General features: G+C 58.2%; 1 protein-coding gene across 1 annotated transcript in view; it reads left to right on the top strand.

Annotated features, from left to right (window-relative positions):
* AHDC1 (AT-hook DNA binding motif containing 1) overlaps window positions 1-18,927 on the top strand; it is a 65,086-nt gene extending 46,159 nt beyond the window's left edge. Inside the window, 5 exon segments of the mRNA XM_027624990.1 lie at window positions 2,435-2,546; window positions 2,674-2,711; window positions 3,171-3,337; window positions 3,339-8,070; window positions 18,291-18,927. Of these exon segments, the coding sequence (XP_027480791.1) occupies window positions 3,245-3,337; window positions 3,339-8,027 (4,782 nt within the window). The 5' untranslated portion in view covers window positions 2,435-2,546; window positions 2,674-2,711; window positions 3,171-3,244 and the 3' untranslated portion in view covers window positions 8,028-8,070; window positions 18,291-18,927.
* The last annotated feature ends 3,179 nt before the right edge of the window (window positions 18,928-22,106 follow it).

Genomic DNA, 22,106 nt, shown 5'->3' with positions numbered 1-22,106 from the left:
GATAGGTGGTGCCCTTGGGAGGGGTCCAAGAAAATGGCCGCCTGGGTGTGGTGGGGAGGGCAGCCGGCTGCTTCCCTCAGATCCTGGAGGCCGCAAGAGAGAGCCGTGGACAGAGTCAGGAGGTCTGGCAGGAGGACATGCCCAAAGGTCTTCACGGGTGGGTGGAACAGAAGCAACCACCGGAGAGGAGGTTTTCTCTTCTGCCAAGATCATACCCTCGGGCCCCAAGTGGGAGGTCTCCAGAACACGGAGGCTTGGTGAGCCCCACCCTCAGGAAGGGAGGCATCTGAAAGACTCTCAGGAGCCAGGGGTCAACCATGCTGTTGGAAATGGGACTTGGAGATGCCAGGGTCTGCATCCCTTCCTTCCTTTGTGAGGTTGTTACCCACAGTCCTTCTTGCAAGAGCAATGGAGGAGAGAGCCTGGCCTGGGAGAGAGCAGGACCCTGCGTGATGGAGTGGGCAGGACAGTGAGGAGCAGCCGAGGCCTGAGAACCGCCGAGCAAAAAGGGACAGTAGACAGATGGTTGTTCTGTCTGGATAAGCAACAGAAGGGCTCTCTCTCCCATGCCGTTTTGTGACCTGGGGCAAAGGCCCTTTCCCTCTTTTTACCTCAGTTTCCACATCTGTAAAATGGGAAGAGCACAAGGTGGCACCAGAACAGGGTACCCATGGGGAAGCGGATTAAAAATACAGATTCCCAGATGTCCCTTCAGATCTGTGAGTCAGTCTCCCCTGGACGAGGGCCTGGGTATCTGGAATGTTACACAGCTCCCCCAGGCCCAGGGTTTGGAAGCCAAATGGCTTGGCGATTTTAAGGTTCCTCCCAGCCTTAAATTAGACCTCAGCTCTAGGAGCAGCGCTTTCAGGAGTGGCTGAAGGAAAGCTGCAGGAGCTGGGAAGGGAAGCGGGCTTTGGGCTTAGGGCAGAATTAGGAGTCCTGCCACTTTGCAGCTATGTGACTTCAGGCAAGTTCCACAACCACCACTCTGAGCCTGTTTCTTCTGTAGCACAGGGATGATCAGCCCTGTCTCCCGGGTTGCTGGGAAGATTCAGTGGGTCATATGTGTGGAAATGCTTTGGAGGTTGGAAATCGCTGCCCACTACGGGGGAGTGGGAGAGTGTTCCTTCCCACACCATCCTGTCCCCGAGTTGGCTCTGTGGTCTTCCTGTGGGGTGACAGCCCTGGGCGGTATGACAGCTGGTGGGAGTCTACACGTGTTGGGGGTGGGGGGTTGACCCTGGGGATCAGGTCAGAGCCAAACACTAAGGAGTGGTCGGGGTCAATCTTTAAGACCCTCCCCGTGGTGTGGGCCCTGAGTCCCTTGGGAGTCACACATGCCCTGGATTTAAATCCCAGCTCTGCCCTGACCAGCTCAGGGAGTTAGTAAATATTTATGTAGCATCCAAAGCCTAGGCCCTGGGGTCAGGGGATACAGCGGTAAACAAGACAGACACAGTGCCTGCCCATGAAGGGCCCACACTTGCGGAGGAGACTCACCGAAAAGCTAGTCATACAAGTAGTTGGTTGCAATCGTGACAGCTGCTGTGAAGGGGAAGTAGAGAAGGCTCTGAGAGTGCGCAGCAGGGGCCAGACTGTGGCCAGAGGTGCGATGGGGGTAGATGGGGTCAGAGAGGGCCTCGCTGGTGAATGTGGAGAGGGGTCAGGGAACATCCCTTTCCACATGCTTGTCTCGCGCCCTCTCTGCACACCCTTCTTGGGTCCCACCTTTGGGTCTGGAGACGAATGAGAGAGAACCACATGGGAAAAGGCAGGGCTGATTGCTCTGTGCACCTTGTTCATTCATTCATAAGAAATAGTAAGTATTCCTTGAAGCACGCTTGTGGGCCACGTGCTGATCAGGGTGTTGGGAGATAATACACAGAAGATATACACAGACGGACAGAAATTCGTGGTGCTCACCACCTTCCAGTGGCTGGTTTCCTCCTCTGTAAAGGTGGGGATGATAATCATACTGATCTCAGGTTTGCAGGGGGCTTAGATGAGATAATCCACACAAAGTGCTTATTAGCCCATTGTTTGGCAGTAGAGAAAGCGTCCCCAAAGTGTGTGAGCTTTTATTGTTGTTGACTCCCTGGTATGATTGTCACACCTCTGACCTGAAGCACTCTTCACTTTTTCTTTACAGCTCTTATCCCACTAATAATTAAATCATTTATGATTATCTGATCACTGTTTGTCTACCCAGTCTTTGTGCACAGTAGGCACTCCGTAAGTAATGAGTATATGAACGAATGATGTTACTTCATCTCTAAGCCTCCATTTCTTCATCCGCAAGACGGGGTTATTAATAGCCCCTACCTCACAGGATTTGTATGAAGAATTAAATGAAACGATGCCTGGACAGCTTCCAGCCCAGTGCCTGGCGCGCAGTAGGTGCTCACTAAACCTGAGCTGCGATGGTCCTTTCCAGGCGCTGTCCACACCCCGAGGCCTGGGCTCAGGCCGAAGTTGCTCCACAGCACCCCCAGCTGACAGCCAGCACCTGGCAGAGCCCCCAGGCACGGGGGCCCTCTCTCTCCCAGGTCAGCCGGGTGTGCGCACTGGAGCTGGGGGTGGTGTGTGGAGGAGACCGGGCCAGTGGGCAGTGAGTGGTTGGGCTGTGGCCACCTGACAATTCAGATCCCCTGTTGCCTGTCTTGTTGCCCACAGAGATCTCCAGTGTGACAGCCCAGGCGGCAGAGCCGAGGGTGAGTGGCCAGGCTTCTCCTGAAATGGGCCGGGGCGGGGGCGGGGCGGGGGCCGGGGGGGGGGGGGGGGGTGGGGGGGGCGGGGGCGGTGTACAATAGGGCAAAGGTTATACCCTGGATAGGATTTCCTGGCCCTCTCCTTAAGTGTGATCTGGAGTGGTCGCTCCAGCCTGCTGCTGATGGCCTTCCCTCGCCAAGGCAGGCATCCTCTTCTCCCTGAGCCTGGAGCCAGGGTCTAGAAGTGGGTGAGCTGCTGCCAAGTGGAACCAGGGCCCCTGAGGGGTTCCTCGTGCAGGCGGTGGTTCGGGAAAAGGCTGGGAGTCAACGAGGTGGGGCATGGAGGGGGGACGGAGCTTGAGGGGACTCTCGGGAGGGGTGACGGGGGCTCGCCGAGGAGGATGTGGGAAGCTGAGGTCTTGGGCATTCGGTGAGGGCCCTCACACCCGTCCTGCCCCACAGGTCCTGGTCCCGGCTTCTCGCACCCTCATGTCAGCCCCGGCCCCGCCCGGCGGCCCGCGGAGGACAAGGTCAGGATGCGTGTGAAGCCCCAGGGCCTGGTGGTGACTTCCAGTGCCGTGTGCAGCTCTCCTGACTACCTCCGGGAGCCCAAGTACTACCCCGGCGGCCCCCCCCACCCCACGGCCCTTGCTTCCCACCCGGCCCCCCGCCAGCCCACCCGACAAGGCCTTCGCCCACACCTTCTCTGAGAACCCACGCCCACCCCCACGCCGGGACCCCAGCACCCGGCGCCCACCAGTCCTTGCCAAGGGGGACGACCCGCTGCCCCCGAGGGCAGCCCGTCCCGTCTCACAGGCCCGCTGCCCCACCCCCGCGGGAGACGGCAACAGCTCCCAACGGCGCTGGGACAACGGGCGGGTGAAGCTGCGTCCCGTGGTGCGGCTGATTGACATCATGAAGGACCTGACACGGCTCTCCCAGGACCTGCAGCACAGCGGCGTGCACCTGGACTGCGGTGGCCTCAGACTCAGCCGCCCACCTGCCCCGCCCCCCGGTGACCTGCAGTACAGCTTCTTCTCCTCACCCAGCCTGGCCAACAGCATCCGCAGCCCCGAGGAGCGGGCTGCCCCGCACTCCAAGTCGGAGAGGCCCAGCCACCCCCTCTATGAGCCTGAGCCCGAGCCTAGGGACAGTCCCCAGCCTGGCCAAGGCCATAGTCCCGGAGCCACGGCCGCGGCCACCGGGCTGCCCCCGGAGCCTGAGCCAGACGGCCCTGATTACTCGGAACTTGCTGACGCCGACATCCTCAGCGAGCTGGCCTCCCTTACTTGCCCCGAGGCCCAGCTGCTGGAGGCCCAGGCCCTTGAGCCACCATCTCCTGAGCCAGAGCCTCAGCTCCTGGACCCCCAGCCCCGCTTCCTGGACCCACAGGCACTAGAGCCGCTCGGGGAAGCTTTGGAGCTGCCACCCCTACAACCTCTTGCTGATCCTCTGGGGCTGCCAGGCCTGGCGCTACAGGCCCTGGATACCCTGCCCGACTCCCTGGAGTCGCAGCTGCTTGACCCTCAGGCACTTGACCCCCTGCCCAAGTTGCTTGACGTCCCTGGCCGCCGTCTGGAGCCTCAGCAGCCCCTGGGGCCCTGCCCACTGGGCGAGCCCTTGCGCCTGGACTTGTGTTCACCCCATGGCCCCCACGGCCCTGAGGGTCACCCCAAGTACGCCTTGCGGCGCACTGATAGGCCAAAGATCCTGTGTCGCCGGCGGAAAGCTGGACGGGGGCGCAAGGCAGACGCTGGGCCGGAGGGCCGCTTGCTGCCGCTGCCTATGCCCACAGGGCTGGCGGCCGCCTTGGCCGAGCCCCCGCCGCCACCGCCTCCACCACCTCCTGCCCTGCCGGGCCCGGGCCCAGTCCCAGAGCTGGAGCCAGAATCTTCCCAGACTCCAGGGGTCCCCAGCCGCAAAGGCAAGTGCCGGGGCGTGCGGCGCATGGTGGTGAAAATGGCCAAAATCCCCGTATCGCTGGGGCGGCGGAACAAGACCACGTACAAGGTGTCCTCCTTGAGCAGCAGTCTGAGCGTGGAGGGCAAGGAGCTGGGCCTGCGCGTGTCCGCGGAGCCCACGCCACTGCTGAAGATGAAGAACAATGGACGGAACGTGGTGGTGGTCTTCCCACCTGGGGAGATGCCCATTATTCTTAAGCGGAAACGCGGCCGCCCTCCTAAGAACCTGCTGCTGGGTCCTGGCAAGCCCAAGGAGCCGGCAGTGGTCGCGGCAGAAGCAGCCACCGTGGCCGCGGCCACCATGGCCATGCCGGAGGTGAAGAAACGGCGGCGGCGGAAGCAGAAGCTGGCCTCCCCCCAGCCGTCGTACGCAGCAGACGCCAATGATAGTAAGGCCGAGTACTCCGACGTCCTGGCCAAGCTGGCCTTTCTGAACCGCCAGAGCCAGTGCGCTGGGCGCTGCTCACCCCCCCGCTGCTGGACACCCAGCGAGCCCGAGTCGGTACACCAGGCACCCGACACCCAGAGCATCTCCCACTTCCTGCACCGGGTGCAGGGCTTCCGACGGCGTGGCGGTAAAGCAGGCGGTTTTGGTGGCCGGGGTGGGGGCCATGCTGCCAAGGCGGCCCGATGCTCCTTCAGTGACTTTTTCGAGGGCATTGGCAAGAAAAAGAAAGTGGTGGCAGTGGCAGCTGCTGGTGTCGGGGGCCCCAGCCTCACCGAGTTGGGGCACCCACGCAAGCGGGGCCGGGGGGAGGTGGACGCCATGACTGGGAAGCCCAAGCGCAAGAGGCGGTCCCGGAAGAATGGGACTCTGTTCCCAGAGCAGGTGCCTAGCGGCCCAGGCTTTGGGGAGGCCGGCGCCGAGTGGGCCGGGGACAAGGGTGGCGGCTGGGCCCCTCACCACGGGCACCCAGGCGGGCAAGCCGGCCGAAACTGTGGGTTCCAGGGGACCGAGGCCCAGGCCTTCACCTCCGCCGGGCTAGAGAGCGGGGCCTCGGGCCGCAGCAGCTACTACAGCACTGGCGCACCCGCGGGCCAGACCGAGCTCAGCCAGGAGCGCCAAAACCTCTTCACCGGCTATTTTCGCTCACTGCTCGATTCGGATGACTCCTCCGACCTCTTAGACTTTGCCCTCTCAGCCTCTCGCCCTGAGTCCCGGAAGGCATCAGGCACCTACGCAGGGCCCCCCACCAGCACCCTGCCTGCCCAGCGGGGCCTGGCCACCTTCCCGAGCCGGGGGGCCAAGGCCAGCCCAGTAGCAGTGGGCAGCAGCGGGGCTGGTGCGGAGCCCTCCTTCCAGCCTGTCCTGCCCGCTCGCCAGACCTTCCCGCCAGGCCGGGCGGCGAGCTATGGGATAACTCCAGCCACTTCAGACTGCCGGGCAGCCGAGACCTTCCCGAAGCTGGCGCCCCCGCCGTCGGCCGTGGCCCGCTCCCCTACCACCCACCCGCCCGCCAGCACCTACCCACCTCAGTATGGTGGCTACGGCGCCGGACAGAGCGTTTTTGCCCCAGCTAAGCCCTTCACGGGCCAGGACTGTGCTAACAGCAAGGACTGCAGCTTCGCCTATGGCAGCGGCAACAGCCTGCCCGCCTCCCCCAGCAGCGCCCACAGCGCCGGCTACGCCCCACCACCTACGGGGGGCCCCTGCCTGCCCCCCAGCAAGGCCTCGTTCTTCAACAGCTCTGAGGGGGCCCCCTTCTCTGGCTCAGCCCCCACGCCCCTGCGCTGTGACAGCCGGGCCAGCACCGTCTCTCCCGGCGGCTACATGGTACCCAAGGGCACCACAGCCTCTGCCGCCTCCTCCTCCTCCTCCTCCTTCCAGCCCTCGCCTGAAAACTGTCGGCAGTTTGCGGGGGCTTCTCAGTGGCCTTTCCGGCAGGGCTATGGAGGCCTGGACTGGGCCTCAGAGGCCTTCAGTCAGCTCTACAATCCCGGCTTCGACTGCCACGTCAGCGAGCCCAACGTGATCCTGGACATCTCCAACTACACGCCGCAGAAGGTGAAGCAGCAGACGGCTGTGTCCGAGACCTTCTCTGAGTCGTCGTCCGACAGCACCCAGTTCAATCAGCCGGTCGGCGGCGGCTTTCGGCGCGCCAACAGCGAGGCCTCGAGCAGCGAGGGCCAGTCAAGCCTGTCCAGCCTGGAGAAACTGATGATGGACTGGAACGAGGCATCCTCTGCCCCCGGCTACAACTGGAACCAGAGCGTCCTTTTCCAGAGCAGCTCCAAGCCGGGCCGTGGACGGCGGAAGAAGGTGGACCTGTTTGAGGCCTCACATCTGGGCTTCCCGTCATCCGCCTCGGCCACCGCCTCAGGCTACCCGTCCAAACGGAGCACCGGGCCCCGGCAGCCGCGGGGTGGACGGGGTGGTGGGGCCTGCTCAGCTAAGAAGGAGCGGGGTGGGGCGGCCGCCAAAGCCAAGTTCATCCCCAAGCCACAGCCCGTCAACCCCCTGTTCCAGGACAGCCCGGACCTCGGCCTGGACTACTACAGTGGGGACAGCAGCATGTCACCACTGCCTTCCCAATCGAGGGCCTTCGGCGTGGGTGAGCGAGACCCTTGTGACTTCATGGGACCCTACTCCATGAACCCGTCCACTCCTTCTGACGGCACCTTCGGCCAAGGCTTCCACTGCGACTCGCCCAGCCTGGGTGCTCCTGACCTAGATGGCAAGCATTTCCCGCCTCTGGCCCACCCACCCACGGTGTTTGATGCCGGTCTGCAGAAGGCGTACTCACCCACCTGCTCACCTACGCTGGGCTTCAAGGAAGAGCTGCGGCCGCCACCCACAAAGCTGGCTGCCTGTGAGCCCCTCAAGCACGGGCTCCAGGGGGCCAGCCTGGGCCATGCGGCTGCAGCCCAGGCCCACCTCAGCTGCCGGGACCTGCCACTGGGCCAGCCCCACTACGACTCCCCCAGCTGCAAGGGCACAGCTTACTGGTACCCGCCAGGCTCAGCTGCCCGCAGCCCACCCTATGAAGGGAAGGTGGGTACAGGGTTGCTGGCTGACTTCCTGGGCAGGACGGAGGCCGCGTGCCTCAGTGCCCCACACCTGGCCAGCCCACCGGCCACACCCAAGGCTGACAAGGAGCCACTGGAGATGGCCCGGCCGCCTGGCCCACCCCGTGGCCCTGCCGCCGCTGCCACTGGCTATGGCTGCCCGCTCCTTAGTGACTTGACCCTGTCCCCTGTGCCGAGGGACTCGCTGCTGCCCCTGCAGGATACCGCCTACAGGTATCCAGGCTTTCTGCCGCAGGCGCATCCCGGCCTGGGTGGGGGCCCCAAGAGCGGCTTCCTGGGGCCCATGGCGGAACCTCACCCTGAGGACACATTCACCGTCACCTCCCTGTAGTGCCAACTGAAGTGCCGACTGGACCTCGAGGTTTTGTTCCTGGGTGAGTCTGGGGGTGTGGGTGGAGCGGGCGGAGGCCTGGGCATGCGGCGGCGGGCCTGGGGTGGGGGATGAATACTTTAGCGCTTGGGCAAGGGGAAGGCGTACGGTGATGAGCGGGAAGGATTTAAGGACAAGATCGGGGACCCCTGATAAGAGGAAGTTGGGATTCAGGAAGGTGTCTGGGATTAGATGTTGGGGACAGTCTTCAGGAAGAGATGGGGTGCTTGGGTGGGGAACCCAGCATGAGGCTCGGACACTCAGTTACTGAAATGGTTGGAGAACCCTAGATTGGATGGGGCCATGTGGTTTGGTTCATCAAATGTTTATTTCCCTTGTCCGTGCTAGGTCCTGGGCAAGCGCTGCCTGAATCCCAGCAAACACTCACCACTTGACCTCCTGCCAGGGAGGGCATTTGCATGGCCCCGTGGGAGATGAGTGAAGGGTGAAGCAGGGTGGGTAATTAACGGCTAGGGCCCACCCAGGGTACCGACCCGGCCGGGCTCGCTAGTTTCTCGAGGAGCTGCATTTAGTTCAGGATGCACTCTGGTGGGGGCCAGGCTGAGGGTGTGGTCACTGTGTCTTGGTCACACTCTGCAAGGGCTTTACAAAATGGCCTGAAGTGTCTTTCCTGGTCTCCCGGTGCCCACCCAAAGATTATTTTTCACCGTCTTTGACCTGAGGCGGGCTCAGAGTGGTCAGAGGCAGGTGGGATAGGGACCCAGAAGTGAACCAGGGAGGCTGGGGTCCTGCTGTGCCTCACAACCCGCACCCAGTGGGTCTGTCCCCAGGCAGGATACTTCCCGCCTAGAAAAAGATACTTCCCTTTCCTGCAGCCAAATGCTTTTCCAAGAGTTCGGTTAAGTTTTGCTAGATGTTTAGATACTGTGTTTATCAGGCATGTGTCCTCATGAGGTGGAGTCAAAATTTTAGTATTTCCAAAATTTTGTTTAAGGAAAATAAAAGAGGGAAAAATGCCCCCAAAATGGGTAAAAAGGGACAAGGTCAGAAGAATCATTTTCTCGAAGCACAAGGCGCTCCAGGAAATACAGCCACAACTGGCCCATCATATCCCGTTCTTAGGACAACAGAGGTGTTACAAAGTTATGGTGGGTGGTGGGGAAGTGGCCTAGGGGCCTGTCTGAGCCCCTCACCCTCCACCTCTCCTGCCACTGCAGCCTCCTGGGAGTGCCTCTTCCTGGAGAAGGACTAGCAGGGCTCCTGGAAAGTCCCATCCCTGCCCTGGGGAGGCCATTCAAGGCCAGAGTGACTCAGGGTCCTGAAGTCGTGCCGGTGGAAACTTATCATCCCCTTTCTGCCTGACCCCAGGTCCCTTGGTGCCTGAAGGTGGCAAAGGGCAGCACGTGGGGATCAGGAGGCCTGGGGAAGGACCGTTCCCCAATTGGCCATCAACATGCTCCATGTCCTTGACCATGCTTTTACTCCCTCCAGCCCTGGGCCTCTGTTTCCCCATCTGTTCAAGAAATTCGACTGTGATAATCTCGTAGGTTTTGCAATTCTGCATGGCATAGACAGTGGACCAAACTTTTTTTTTTTTTTTTTTTTTTTTTGGCAGCCTATTTTCCTCCTAATGAAGCCAGGCCAAGATTAAAATGGCCTCCCATTCCCCGTGCGTCTCACTGCAAGCAGCAGAGCTGCAGATCTGAAGCAGGCCAGGGAGAAGCTGCTTAGGGTTTAAAATGTCAAACTCTTGATCCTTCTCACTGGAGGGGAGATGCCTCCTGGATAATCCAGAAATGTGAAATAATCCAAAAACCGTTCCTCCTGGGCTCTGGATGGGAAAATAAAACGAGTGTGGGGGCTGGGTGTTTGAGCAGGTCACAGCTCAGTGAGATACATAATGGAACCATCCAGTGAGGCCTGAACACAGGAGGAACTGGGATGCCATCCAGCCCCACATTCTGGCCACACTCTCCACTCCGGGCTGGGAGTTGACAGCGCTGTCCGCAGACTGATGCATTCAGTTGTTCTGGAGACATCTGTCCGGCACCCACCATGAAGCAGGCATGGGGCGGGGGGGCACCCCAGTGAACACCACAGATGAGGTCCTGGTCCTCAAGGGGGCTTCCAGTTTAGAGAGTGAGACAGTACGTAGACTGACACGAAGGAATTTGGTGAGGATTACAATAGGAAGGACTGCGAGAGAGGAAAAAGCTAGGAGGTTGTGGGATCCTGCAGCGGGCTGACTGGATCCTGAAGCTGATGCCTGAAGGATGAAGGGGCATCAGCTAGACAGGGAGTGGGAAGGACATTCTGGGCAGAGGGAACAGCAGTGGGTGAAGCCCTGGAGCAGGAGGGAGCTCACCCTTGAGGAACCGATAAGAGGACAGTAATTCCTCACTGAATGGGTGGGCAAGGCAGCCAGGGCACCGGAAGGAGTTTGAACCATATTCCAAGACCAGTGGGGAGCCATTGAAGAGTTACCAGCTAGAAGGTTCCCCACCCCCCCGCACACACACCACAGGGCAAGCGCTGAAGGAGGGAGACCTCGGTCGCCAGCAGGCAGTGAGCAAACGTTTTGACATGGGGCGCTGGAGAAGCTGGTTCGGCTCCGCCCCACATCTTGAGCCTCTGGCTGCCTGTCCGGGTGCCAGGCATGGAGGAGACAAAGCAGACGTGGTCTTGTCCTCAGAGTTCAGCATCCACCCCGGGAAGCTAAAGCAGGTACACGAAGAACCTAAAAACAGCTGGTGGCAAGTGGCAGGTGCCCAGAGGCAGGGAGAAACAAAGTTTGTGTACCAGGAAGGTGGGTGTTAGGGTCAGAGGTCATCTCTCAGAACTTTTGGTGAGAAAAGGGACGCACGTCTTTGCCCTTCATGCAGCACTGCCCCAGTGAGCCTTCACAGAAGGCTGGGAGGTAGTAGCGCCCTCTCCCGCCGCCCCGCCCCATCGGAGCGTTGAGGAAGCAGGTGCAGCTAGGAGCCTTGGCAGGGGATCCACAGTTAGTCACTGGTGGAGTCGGGATTCGAACCCAATGCTGCACACACTCCCCTCCCAGAACCTGGGTACCCTGCCATACCACTCCCCCAACACCCCACACCGCTGACTCCCCATCCGCAAAATGACAGCTTGGTTGGACACTCCCTACAAATGTTTCTGGGTCTGACATTTTAAATGGATTTTGAAGTTCTTTCGAAGAAGCTGCATTTGAGCTCGACTTTGAAGAATAGGCGAGATTTGGATGGACAGCGACTTGAGGGGAAAGGCGTTCTAGGCAGAGGGGACTGTGGGCAAGGGGAGGGTCACCCCCCACTGTTAATTGGAAGAGGAAAGCTCAGGGGAGCCAGAGTGGGGAATGTGGGACCCCCTTCGTCTGAGAGCTGAGCTGGTGGGACAGAGGGAAGGGGTAGAGGGTGGGGAGCACTCGGGCCTGGGGCAGGCCTCTCCGGTCCCTTCGGTGGAAAACGGAGCCAGGGAGACTGACTCCACGTTGGGCCCTCATGGCCAAAGATCAGCCCTGCTAGGCCCTGTGCAATCAGGAAGGGCCCTCCAAGGCACTCAGGAATCTTGAGTCCCCCTCTCCTCCCTATTCCCTCTCAGGCGTGGACCTGAGGCCAAGAGAAATGTCACAGGTCCTCCAAGGTTACACCAGCCTGGGGCCTGACCGGAGCAGGAAGCAGTTTCCAAGGCCACCGGCCAGCCAGGGTCAGCAGGCATGCCCGGACCTGGGCCAGGCCCCAGCTGCTCTGGGCTTTGTCTCTCTGTGTCTCGAAACCTCAAGAGGTCACTTGATCTTGCCTCTGGCTCTGAGCAAGAAGCCCTCACGTCAGGGGTCAGCCATCCTTGCCCTGCCTCCTGTGGGCTTCTCTTCGCACTCTGAGGCCGTCCTCCCTCCCATCCCATGTCTTGCCTCTCCCACGGCCATTTTCAGGCCAGGCCTTCTTGTTCTGAGCCCTCATTTCCTGGAAATATAATCTCTCTGTGAACGTGCCCTCTCATGCTCCTCCTCTCCCATCTCCCCACATCCCTGTGGTCCCGGAAGAGCCCAAGGGAGTTGGGCTGGTGAAACTGGAGGGTGGTGGCGAGGAGCATGGCTGTAGGCACAGACCAGCTTCTGTGCGGAGCCTGGTTCCATCCCTTACCACTTACGTGACCCGGTGAGTCACATCACCTTGCTGTGCCTCTTGTGAGAATTAATGAGATTACCCATGAGGCCCTTAGCCCAGTCCCTGGTGCACAGTAAGCACGTAGTCAGTGGTTGGTACATGGGTGGACAAATGCCTCCCACCAGCTGAATTCTGTCACCCAGTCTGTGTGACTCACACACACCCCTGACCCTTTCCTCCTCGCTCAGGACTCTGTAGGTAGCCAGCCTCCCTTCACCTGCTGCCCCTGTTGTCTCCTAGGAAGGATTTTGTGTCTAGTGTGGGTTTGGGTCCTTTGGTGGGAGGCTATGAAACACCACCTAGTTTTTGGCCCTGGCAACTGGGCTGATTCCTCCCTGGGGGGCCCAGAGGCAAGGGAAGTCACCAGCCCACACACCCCCCCCCAATGGGACCTGAAGCCTGATGGGCAACAGGACCCAGACTTCTAAATGACCCAGGACAACTAGAAGCCCTTCCCATGCAGGTCCTCTAGCACGAGAGGGGTCTCTCGGTGCCTCGTGACTTTGTAAATACATCACGGTTTTTTCTCGAGGCAGATTTGCCATCTTTGTCGTCATCACTTTTGCTGCCATAACACCCTCTGTGCTAGAGGGGAGGGGAAGTAGGTTAATTCTGTGTTCACCCGCACATGAACCAGCCACCTGCCCGGGGCCAGGCACTGAACGAGACCAGCAGTGTCCTGCCCCCCATGGGGTTTACAGCCTATAAACAGGTGTCCTTTGAAAGTCTCCAAGTGGGCATCATTCTCCAGGGCAGGGACTGAACTAGGCCCCCTGGAAGTACCGGGGACCACCCTCTTGAAGCACGAGCAGGGCAGGCAGCCAGAGCTTCCTGGAGCCAGAAAATGGGTCTTGGGGGGGCGCCTGGGTGGCTCAGTCGGTTAAGCATCCAACTCTTGATCTCAGCTCAGGTCTTGATCTCAGGGTCATGAGTTCAAGCCCCACGCTGGGCATAGAGCCGAGATTTTTAAAAAAAAAAAGAAAAAAGAAAATAGGTCTTGAACAAATTTAAGGCTTCAGAAGCGGTAACCCTGGGTCAGTCAACTGGTGGCTGCCATGTCTCTGCCCCGACACCTGCCCCCAACCCCAGTCCATTCCCCTCATTATGGCCACCAAAGTGCTTGTTCTTCAGCATTTCCGGATGCATGGTGTCGGGAGCCCCCCAAATATTTATTGGATGAATTGATTTCAACCCGTTCGCTCCTGTGCCTCCATTGCTTACCATCTGTCGATTGCATCCCCCGCTCCCTGCCTCTCCAGTCTCCTTGCCTACAAAATAACAGCCCAGCCACTAGCCTGGTATTCCAGATATTCAGGTCTTCCTTTTCTGCCCTGACCTCCTCCTCACACACCCTCCCTTTCCAGCCCTAGAATGGGGAATTAGGAGGGAGCTTTCCCTAGTGTGCCCTGTGCCTTTCCCCAAGCTGTCCCTGCCCTGGGCTGCCCTTTCCTGCCCACCATCCATCTCCCACCTGTCAGTTCCTATCTTTCATTCAGGCGTCACCTCCTCCGAGAAGCGTTCCAGGATCCTTCCCAGGCCCACTTAATCTCCAGCCTTTTATGCATCCATGCAACCCTTCCTGGGAATGTCCTCACTACATCATCAGCTCCTTTAGACTGGTTGCTCATCTCTGTGCATGTTCCCTGTCTTCCTCGGTGTCGCATCATACCTGGGAAATTGTTTTTTGCCTTGACTCGAAGACAAGCATGTAGACTAGAGAGAATTGAGAGCAGGAGGGCAAGCAAGCAGTGGAAGTGGGTAGGAGACCATTTCTGTCACCGTCGCTGTCCTCAGATAGGCTCCTAAAATGGGGCAGGGGATGGGATGTATAAATAAACCAATTCAGACTCTGCAGGCTACCTAGGTTTTTGTGGAGTTCCCCAAGTGCAACCTTGGAGAGCTCCAAAGGTTAAAGCACAGTTTACAGATAGGGAAGGGGACTCCCCCAAAGACACACAGCCACCCTGGCAGGGGTGGTATGATAGAGCCAGGAAGGGCCCTTGGTGATCAGTCACATGCCCAACACAGCCATCACTGGGGCCTGTCTTTACAGAGGCATCTCTGATCAGGAAGGCAGAGAGTGTGGGTGTTGGCTGTAGAGCCTCCCAGGACTGGTAAGCAGTGTGCAGCTCTGCACGGTGGGAGATCCACACAAGCTGGGCGGGTGATCGTGGATATGAACCCTATTGTGCCCACCAGCGTCCCTCTGTATGCCCAGCAGTGGAAGAGGTGGGGAAAGATTCCCTAAGGAGGGAATGGCTGGTGAGCTAGAGTTTAAGGAGTGCCTCTGGTCACTGGTGGACACAGGTTTTGAAAACATTCTCTGGAGTGGGGAGGAGAGCCACACCCACACCCTACAGCCAGTCCATCCTACCAGAGGGTGTCTCCCATCTGTCAAGTGTGGTCTGAGCCCCAGGGAAGCAGTATCCTTTCCACATTTGAGGGACCTGCAGGCCTGACTTTGCCTGAAAATGTCAAGAGGGGGTGGATCAGCCTTTGGGCAGCTGTGGTCTGCCTCTGACCCCACTGGGGCCCGAATATCTCTCCCATTACCTGTTCAACCCTCTGCTTTACATAGAGACTAAAGCCCAGAGAGGGAAAGGACTTGCCCTAGGTGACACAGCAGATCCGTCTCAAACTCTCACGCATCTTCTCTGCCTTCTGCTCCACTGCCTTGTTTGACGTTGAGATGCCCTTCCGGAGGGCGGAGACCAGAGGGTGGAGGCGAGAGCGTAGCTCATGGCCTGGCAGTTGGTGGGTGTGAATCCATGTCTGCTGGTCGCTTAAATGAATGCACGAACATGTGCTCCTTTTGGGGGGAGAGCAGCTCTCTGTGGACAGCCTGATTTATACGTGACCCGCAGCACTGCGAGCGCCCGCTCAGCTATCCCTTGATGCTCCCAGTACCAGCCCCTCCTCTGGCAGGCAGAGACCAATTTCACGCCTTGGCACCTCAGCCGGGCACCTCAGCCGGCTAAGGCACCTCAGCCGGGCACCTCGGCCAGCGAAACCGCTAGAGCGCCAGGGTGCCGCGGAATGTGGCTCTGCGGCTGTCAATTACAGAGGCACTAAAAGGTTAAGTCTCAGGAACAATGGCTCGTGCCCTGGGCGCTGAGGGGGCGCATGTTGGCTTTGGGGATAGCAAGGTACCACACACAGGTCTCTCTGCCCTGGAGGAGTGGGGAAGGGAAGGAGAACTGCCCCGGTAGCTATGGTAACAAGGTGGTCTAAGGAGGCGTCCTGGAGGGGTGCAAGCCCTGAGCGGGACCTTGCCGCGCTGGTCACCACTCTGGCATTCGGTCAGCCCGCCGTCCCGGCCCCGGCGTGTGCTGGGCACCGCGCTCGGCAGTGGGTCGAAGAGCCAGAGTTCCTCCTGCCAAGGCCGGGTTAGGTGCCCCCTCCGTGTGCTCCCTGAGCACCCCCCCCAGGGCATCCCTTGGCACAGCCCCCATCTCCCTGCATTGGAATTGCCCGCTCTGGGGTCTGCTTTGCTTCCCTCTGGGCTCCGTGAGCCCCTCAAGGGCAGGGGCCAGATCTGTCTCCAGTGCTTTGTCCCCAGTGCCCAGTGCGGGGCTGCCTGGCACCGCAGCCTGAATTCTGTTTTGTGGAGTTGAACCCAGTGAGGTCAGGGTCGCACGGGGCTACGGGCATCCTCCCTTCTCCCGGCTCAGGAACCTCTGGTGTTGATTCTGTCCCCAGCCACCCCCCCCCACCATCCCCGCCATCCCCCAGATTCTGGCCGAGTCCCGAGGGGTGGGGAGGGCCGAGGGAGGAGGAAGGTGAGACAGGGAGGGCTGAGCAGAGGGAGAGAAAGCCTCCCCGCTGCCTGGCCGCAGGCACCACGGGAATGGTTCTGGCAGGAGCTGCTTGCTGGGCTGAGATCACCATGGAGACCTGGCTTGGAGAGGGTCACTGGCAGTGGCGAAGGGCCTGAGGGGGCGGGGGTGACAGGGATTTGTGCAGAGGCTCCCAGCCTGCCCCGGGGCCCTTGGGGGGGGGGGGGCAGCGAGCAGGGAAGGCTGGGGCTCGGTATAGTCCACTTGCCACCGACCGGTTTGGGGCAGCCGGGGCTGAGTCGCCCCCTCCCTCGTCACTCCAGCACCCTGTACGTGTCACCCCGACAGAGGTTCCTTAGCGCAGCAGCTGTTCTCACCTGCAGTAGATGCCTCCCGCCCCCCAGCTACACTAGTCCTGTGCTCTAATGGGTACCCGGCCCCCAGCTCTAGCTGTTCCTGTTAATCACCTGAACTGGGGGACTGACATCCATCCCGGCAGCATCCCTGGGCCCAAGAGCTGCTTTCCTACCCTTCCCCTGGTTCTAATTCAGCTACACCCTAACAGGCACACCTCTTCCCCCTCCGGCTAATACTCCAGCCTCCGCCACCCCCAGGAGACCTGACAGCTTAACACAGGTGCAGCCCCCCACCCTTCCCCTCCTCCCTCCTGCCTCTGCTGGCCTGGCCGCCTGGGCCCGTAGACGGGAATGGACGCTGCCTCTACCTCTCAGAAGCCCACCTGGTTCCCCTGGCCCGGGGGAGGGGCGGGAGGGGGGGTAGCCCTGGCAAGTCCAGCCTCAGGACAAAAGTCTTCCCCAGGGCTGACTGCCCAGCAGACAGCAGCTGAGGCTGAGCAGAATTTAAATGTGGCCCTGTTGGGAAGGGAAGCCAAGAAAGGACAAGAGAGGAAAGGCTTTCTGTGGCCGCCTGCTTCCTGCAGGGGTGGGGGAGGGAGGGTGTTCTCCTAAGGGGTCTTAGAAGGCAGTTGTAGCACCCCCCACACCTTAATTCCGGTGGGCTGGTCACTCACCAAGTGCAGGGACAGGAATTTCAGGGCTCTTCGATGAGGCCAGGACTCTGAAAGTGCCAGGTTCATGACTGTGGGTCTTGAGCATAACCGAGCCCGTCCCTGTCCCTCTGGGTATCTTCCCGCTATCCTCAGCCAAGCCTTGGGTTCTGGGTGGGGAGGCCTGGAGAAGGGGTACTTCACACCTCCAGTGTCTGGTGATTGTAGGGACTGGGAATTTGGAAGTTTCTGAGCCTCAGCAGCCAAACACAAATGGTACTGTGTTGGGCCATTTCTTTTTTCCTTTATTCAGACAGAGTTCCCGGTCACCTTGCCTCTGGAAGGAACCGAATGGCATGGGAGGGGACTGGGAAAGGGTTGGAATTAGAAGAAATGAAAGCGCACAGGTGTGCAGTGCATGCCCTGTGCTGTGCTCAAGCCCTTTGCTCCCCACTGTGTCATTCCTCACAGTAGCCTCGCTTGGAGGAATTACTAAGCTCATTGTTATACGAGGAAACTGAGGCTTGGGGCACCTACCTGGCCCAGGCCCCAGGAAAATAATAATGATGTACAATCAGCATCATTTCTTACATTTCCTATACCAGGCTTAAGCCACCTTAAGTCACTGGATCCTCCCAACAAACCTACGGGATAGTTTGGTTATCCCCTTTTTACAGATGAGTAAACTGAGGCTCACAGAGATTCACGGACTTGCCCAGCGTCCTAGAGCTGTCCAGGGGCGGTGCTGGCATTTGAACTCACCTGTGTCTGACTCAAGAGCCCAAGTCCTTGCGGCACCTGGGTGGCTCAGTCGTTAAGCGTCTGCCTTCGGCTCGGGTCATGGTCCCGGGGTCCTGGGATCGAGTCCCACATCGGGCTCCCCGTTTAGCGGGAAGCCTGCTTCTCCCTCTCCCACTCCCCCTGCTTGTGTTCCCTCTCTCGCTGTGTCTGTCTCTGTCAAATAAATAAATAAAATCTTTAAAGAAAAAAAAAAAAAGAGCCCAAGTCCTTAACAAATTGCACTGCCTGGAACCCCAGCTCCTCTCCCAGAGCCTCCTTTACCTCTCATTGAGGCAGGCCGTGGATACAAGCCTATTTTACAGATGGGGAAGCTGAGTTCAGAGAAGGCGAGAAACAGTCCATTGTCTCATGAGGGGCTATTTGGAGTGTTCTGGGAGAAGGAACAGTGTGGTTAGCTTCTCCCAGAATCCTGGTAGGAGCTGGGTGGGGGTCCCACTCTTAGCCTCTCTGTTCTTAGAGTTCAGTGTCTGTGCCTACTGCTAACTTCTGCCTCTTCTTTTGCGTTTCTTTGCAGCTTTCAGAAAACCAACGCCAAGACCCCTCCCAGCGTCCACATTGTCCTCTGGCAGGAGCGCCTGCCCCTTTGCCTCCCACCCCACCCCACCTGTCCCCCTTGCACTACCATCTTCCCCCCCCACCCCTCCCCGCCCATCTCCTCCACGCAGAAGCCGAAGGTGAGCCCTTTCTGCACAAAACCAGCAATTGTAAATACTTTTTAAAAATGTACAAAACTTAAAAACAAAACACAGTTTTAGAAAAAGACAAAAAAAAAAGAGAGAGAGAGAGAGCGCGAGCGTGTGCAAGAGGTTGCGAGCGGGGCCCCGAGGTGTCCAGAGCCCCTGCCAAGTATGCACTGAGAAATTTATCTACAGGTCGTTTGACAAAAATGAACAATATCCTATTTATTGTATATACTGTTTTATTATAAATCGTGGATTGTATATTGCATTCTGTAAACCTGCTGTGGTCCCGTGGTGTGCAAATTCGCATGGTGGGGGGGAGGGGGCAGAACCTCTTGCGGGAGCTTTTTTTTTTTTTCTCCTTTCTTATTTTTCACTCTTTTGGGTTTTCTCTTCTGTTGTTGTTGTTGTTTTCTGTTTTGGCAGGACACACCCAAAGATCCAAGTTTGTATTAAAAAGAAATGAAAAAAAGCAAAAAAAAACAAAAACAAAAACCCACCTCGTGTCTTGTGAAAGGGGGTGAGTGAGGGTGGGTGGAATGGAAGAGGCATGGCTGGGTTTTGTTACCAGACACTGGCTCCCCAGAGTTGAAATACCTTCATGTGTTCTCACCTTCTGAGGCCTCCCTTCTGCCTGAGATCTGAGTCAGCTTTGCATCCAGGAACTGCCCTCCCCCCCCACCCACCCCACCCACCCCCGCCCAGATTACAGCCCCAGGCCCTGGGTCTCCCCTGCCGGCCGGGGATCCCCAGGCTGCTCCCTAGGGCTCTGTGGCCTCTGTCCATGCATTATGTCCCAGATCCAGGGATTCTGCCGCCTAGGTCCTTGGTCTTGGTCCTGGGTCTCCCCTGATTCTGAAACCCCTATTGTGTCCCACACCCCAGGACCACACAAGTACGGGGATGCTGGCCTCTTGGACCCCTCTTCTCCCCTCAAGTCCTAGGTTTCTTTTCCTGGAGGGATGCCCATTATAAATCGGGTCTCGAGTCTCCTTGCTTCTGGACCCTCTCATTCCATCGTAGATCCCAGGTCTCTTGACTCCAGCCCCTTCATTTATACTGTGTCACCCCAGCCTTTGGGCCCTACAGTTCTCCTCTTGTTCAGGGACACCTGTCTTTGAGACCCTCATGCCGTCCTAGGCCCAAGAACCCTTGTGGAACACCCCCTTTCCCACAAGGACTGGAGTACCCCCTGTTTGTGTATCTCCCATTCACCCCAGGTCCTGGGTCTCCTTAGTCTCCAGGCCCCCCATTTTGCCCCAGCACACCTGACGCACCTGCATCTGCCTGTGCAAATTCCAGAGTTTGATAGGCCAGTAACCCCGATATTTCTGCCTTCCCCCTTCCCCTGAACCCCAAATGCTGGGGCTGTTTCCTCCCAGCATTTGTAAACTTTATATAAAGAAAACTCAATCCCGTGCCTATATTTGGTGGGCCTGGAAAGGCTAAATTGTTCCCCCACTCCCTGACCGTGGGAGCTCTTGGCTGCCCTTGATCAAATAATGCCCACTTGGGGCAGCCTGGTCTTTAACACGCAGCTTTTCCCATAGATCTGCTTCATGCTAAATCTCTGCCGAATGTGGCTCTGTGTCTCCCCACTGAAGATCAGGGAGACCCCGAAGGACAGCTCCACGGGGCCCACACAGCCTTAGGAGAGTCTGAGGAACCCTCTGAGGGGGAGACACAGACCCCCAGCTTCTGGGGACCCTAATCTGAAAGAGGACGTCAGAGGATTCAGGTAAAACAGTCCGCCAAAACTAAAGCCTCTGTGCTGGATGTGAGGCTTATCCACCCACCAAGCCCCCTCGCTGCATCCCCAACAACTCAAATGAAGTCACTGTCACCTCACTGCCTGGTGAGGCAAAGGCGACAACACAAAGCTCAAGGCTACAGTCCAGTATGGTGCTGCAAGTGGGGGCAGGGAGCAGTAAGACCCAGTAAGGGTCGGGAAGGGGGTCTTGGTTCCAGGAGGAGTAAACAGCGCGTGCAAAGGCCTGGGGGTGGGGGTGGGGGGCAGGTGGCCACCATACATAGTTAGGTCTGTTTGGAGCAGACACTTGGTGCAGAAGGGGGAGGACTGGGAGAGGGCCTGGCGGAGGCTGGTTGAAGTAGGTGGCATGGACAGAACCAGTGCAGGAGGCAAGAGAAGCTTGTTTTCAGCCCCATGAATCGCCTGCAGGGAGAAAATAAGTGTGTTCAGCGCTGCTGAGGAAGCAGTAGAAGCTTGGGGACGCTGTCCAGGTGGGGGCAGGCTGCAGGATTGGGGGGTTGCTGAGGGCTCAGTGGGGGTGCTGAGGGTGCCCAGAGGAGTTTCAGTGAGGAAAGGGGACAGGAGGGGGAGTTCAGTGGAAGGGACTGGGGCTGTACTTGAAATGGGGAGGGAGGGCAGTGAAAGCTTGTGTGCCCGGGAATTGGTGGGGGTTGGGAGGGACGACCCAGGAAGGAAATGGGAGTTTAGGGAGGTGATTGTAGCCCAGCGAGGGGGCTCATTAACTTGAAGAGGGTTTTGGAGGTGGGATGGGATTCACTGCAGAGAGTGGAGCTACAGTTTCTGGCCTGGGAGAGAGAGTTGGAGAGGGAGCTCCTGGAAAGTGAAGTTGGGGGGCGGTGGGCAACAAGAAAATAGGAGCTCAGGGAAGGGAGGGGGCTCAGTCTGTGGCTTAGTAAGGGGTGAAGAGGGCAGAGGTGTATTTTGGAGAGCCGACTTGGGAGATCTGCCAGGACCAAGGGCCCAGTCTTTGGGATGGAAGGCTCTCTGACCCTGTCGAGGTGGGTGGGGTGGGGGGGGTCCACCGCATTTTGATCTGTTCTTTTCAGAAATTTCAGCCTTACCAAAGCCACAGCCCTGCACCTGATTGCAAAAAGCATCAAGGCAATGTGGCTTCCAGATGTTTGGGTTTCACCACCATTATTAAATACTTCCCTGAAGTTTTTATTCCTCAAAACAATCCTCGAGGTAGAGAAGATACTCACCTCATTTACAGATGAGAAGACAGGTTCAGAGACCTGGAGTACGTGACTTGTCCAAGACCCCGTGGGAAGTGGGAAGAAGTAGTCTGACTCTGAGCACTCGCTCTTTCATGATTTAAAGAAAAAAATTCTGCTTAAAAAATTCACTCATAAAAAAAAATTCACTCAAAGGTTAAATAAAAAACAAGAATAGGAAATAGTTTCTTTAATTATGTGCCAGGTACTGTTCCAAACTATATAAAATTCATGCCATCTCCACAACAATTCTATGATAAGGCTTTATTGTAATGATTATTCTCCGGTTTCACAGACAGGAAACTCAACTTGCAGAGCGATAATTTACAAAGACCACGCATTGTGATAACCAGAATTCAAACCCAAATAACCTGGTTTGGGAGTCTGCTCTGCTGTCCTGTTAAAAATGAAAACCCACTCCACCCACATCCCTGGTAATAACCCACATGTCCACATTTTCAGGTCCATTCATTGAGATCAGTGGTTCTCAGCCCCAGAAGTTCTGATTTCATCGGACTGGGTGGGGTCTGGGCAATGAGATTTTTTAAAAGCTTACCCTGGTGGTTCTAATGTGCAAAGCGGAGAACCGCGAATCCAGCTATTGTGCCCAGTGTTTACACACAAGCAGCCACCTGTGTGCACACACCTATATTTAATGTGTCGTC

The sequence above is a fragment of the Zalophus californianus genome, chromosome 4 (genome assembly GCF_009762305.2).
Source record: "Zalophus californianus isolate mZalCal1 chromosome 4, mZalCal1.pri.v2, whole genome shotgun sequence".
Classification (NCBI taxonomy): domain Eukaryota; kingdom Metazoa; phylum Chordata; class Mammalia; order Carnivora; family Otariidae; genus Zalophus; species Zalophus californianus.
Note: the sequence above shows the minus strand (reverse complement) of the source record. Positions and strands in the feature narration are given on the sequence as shown.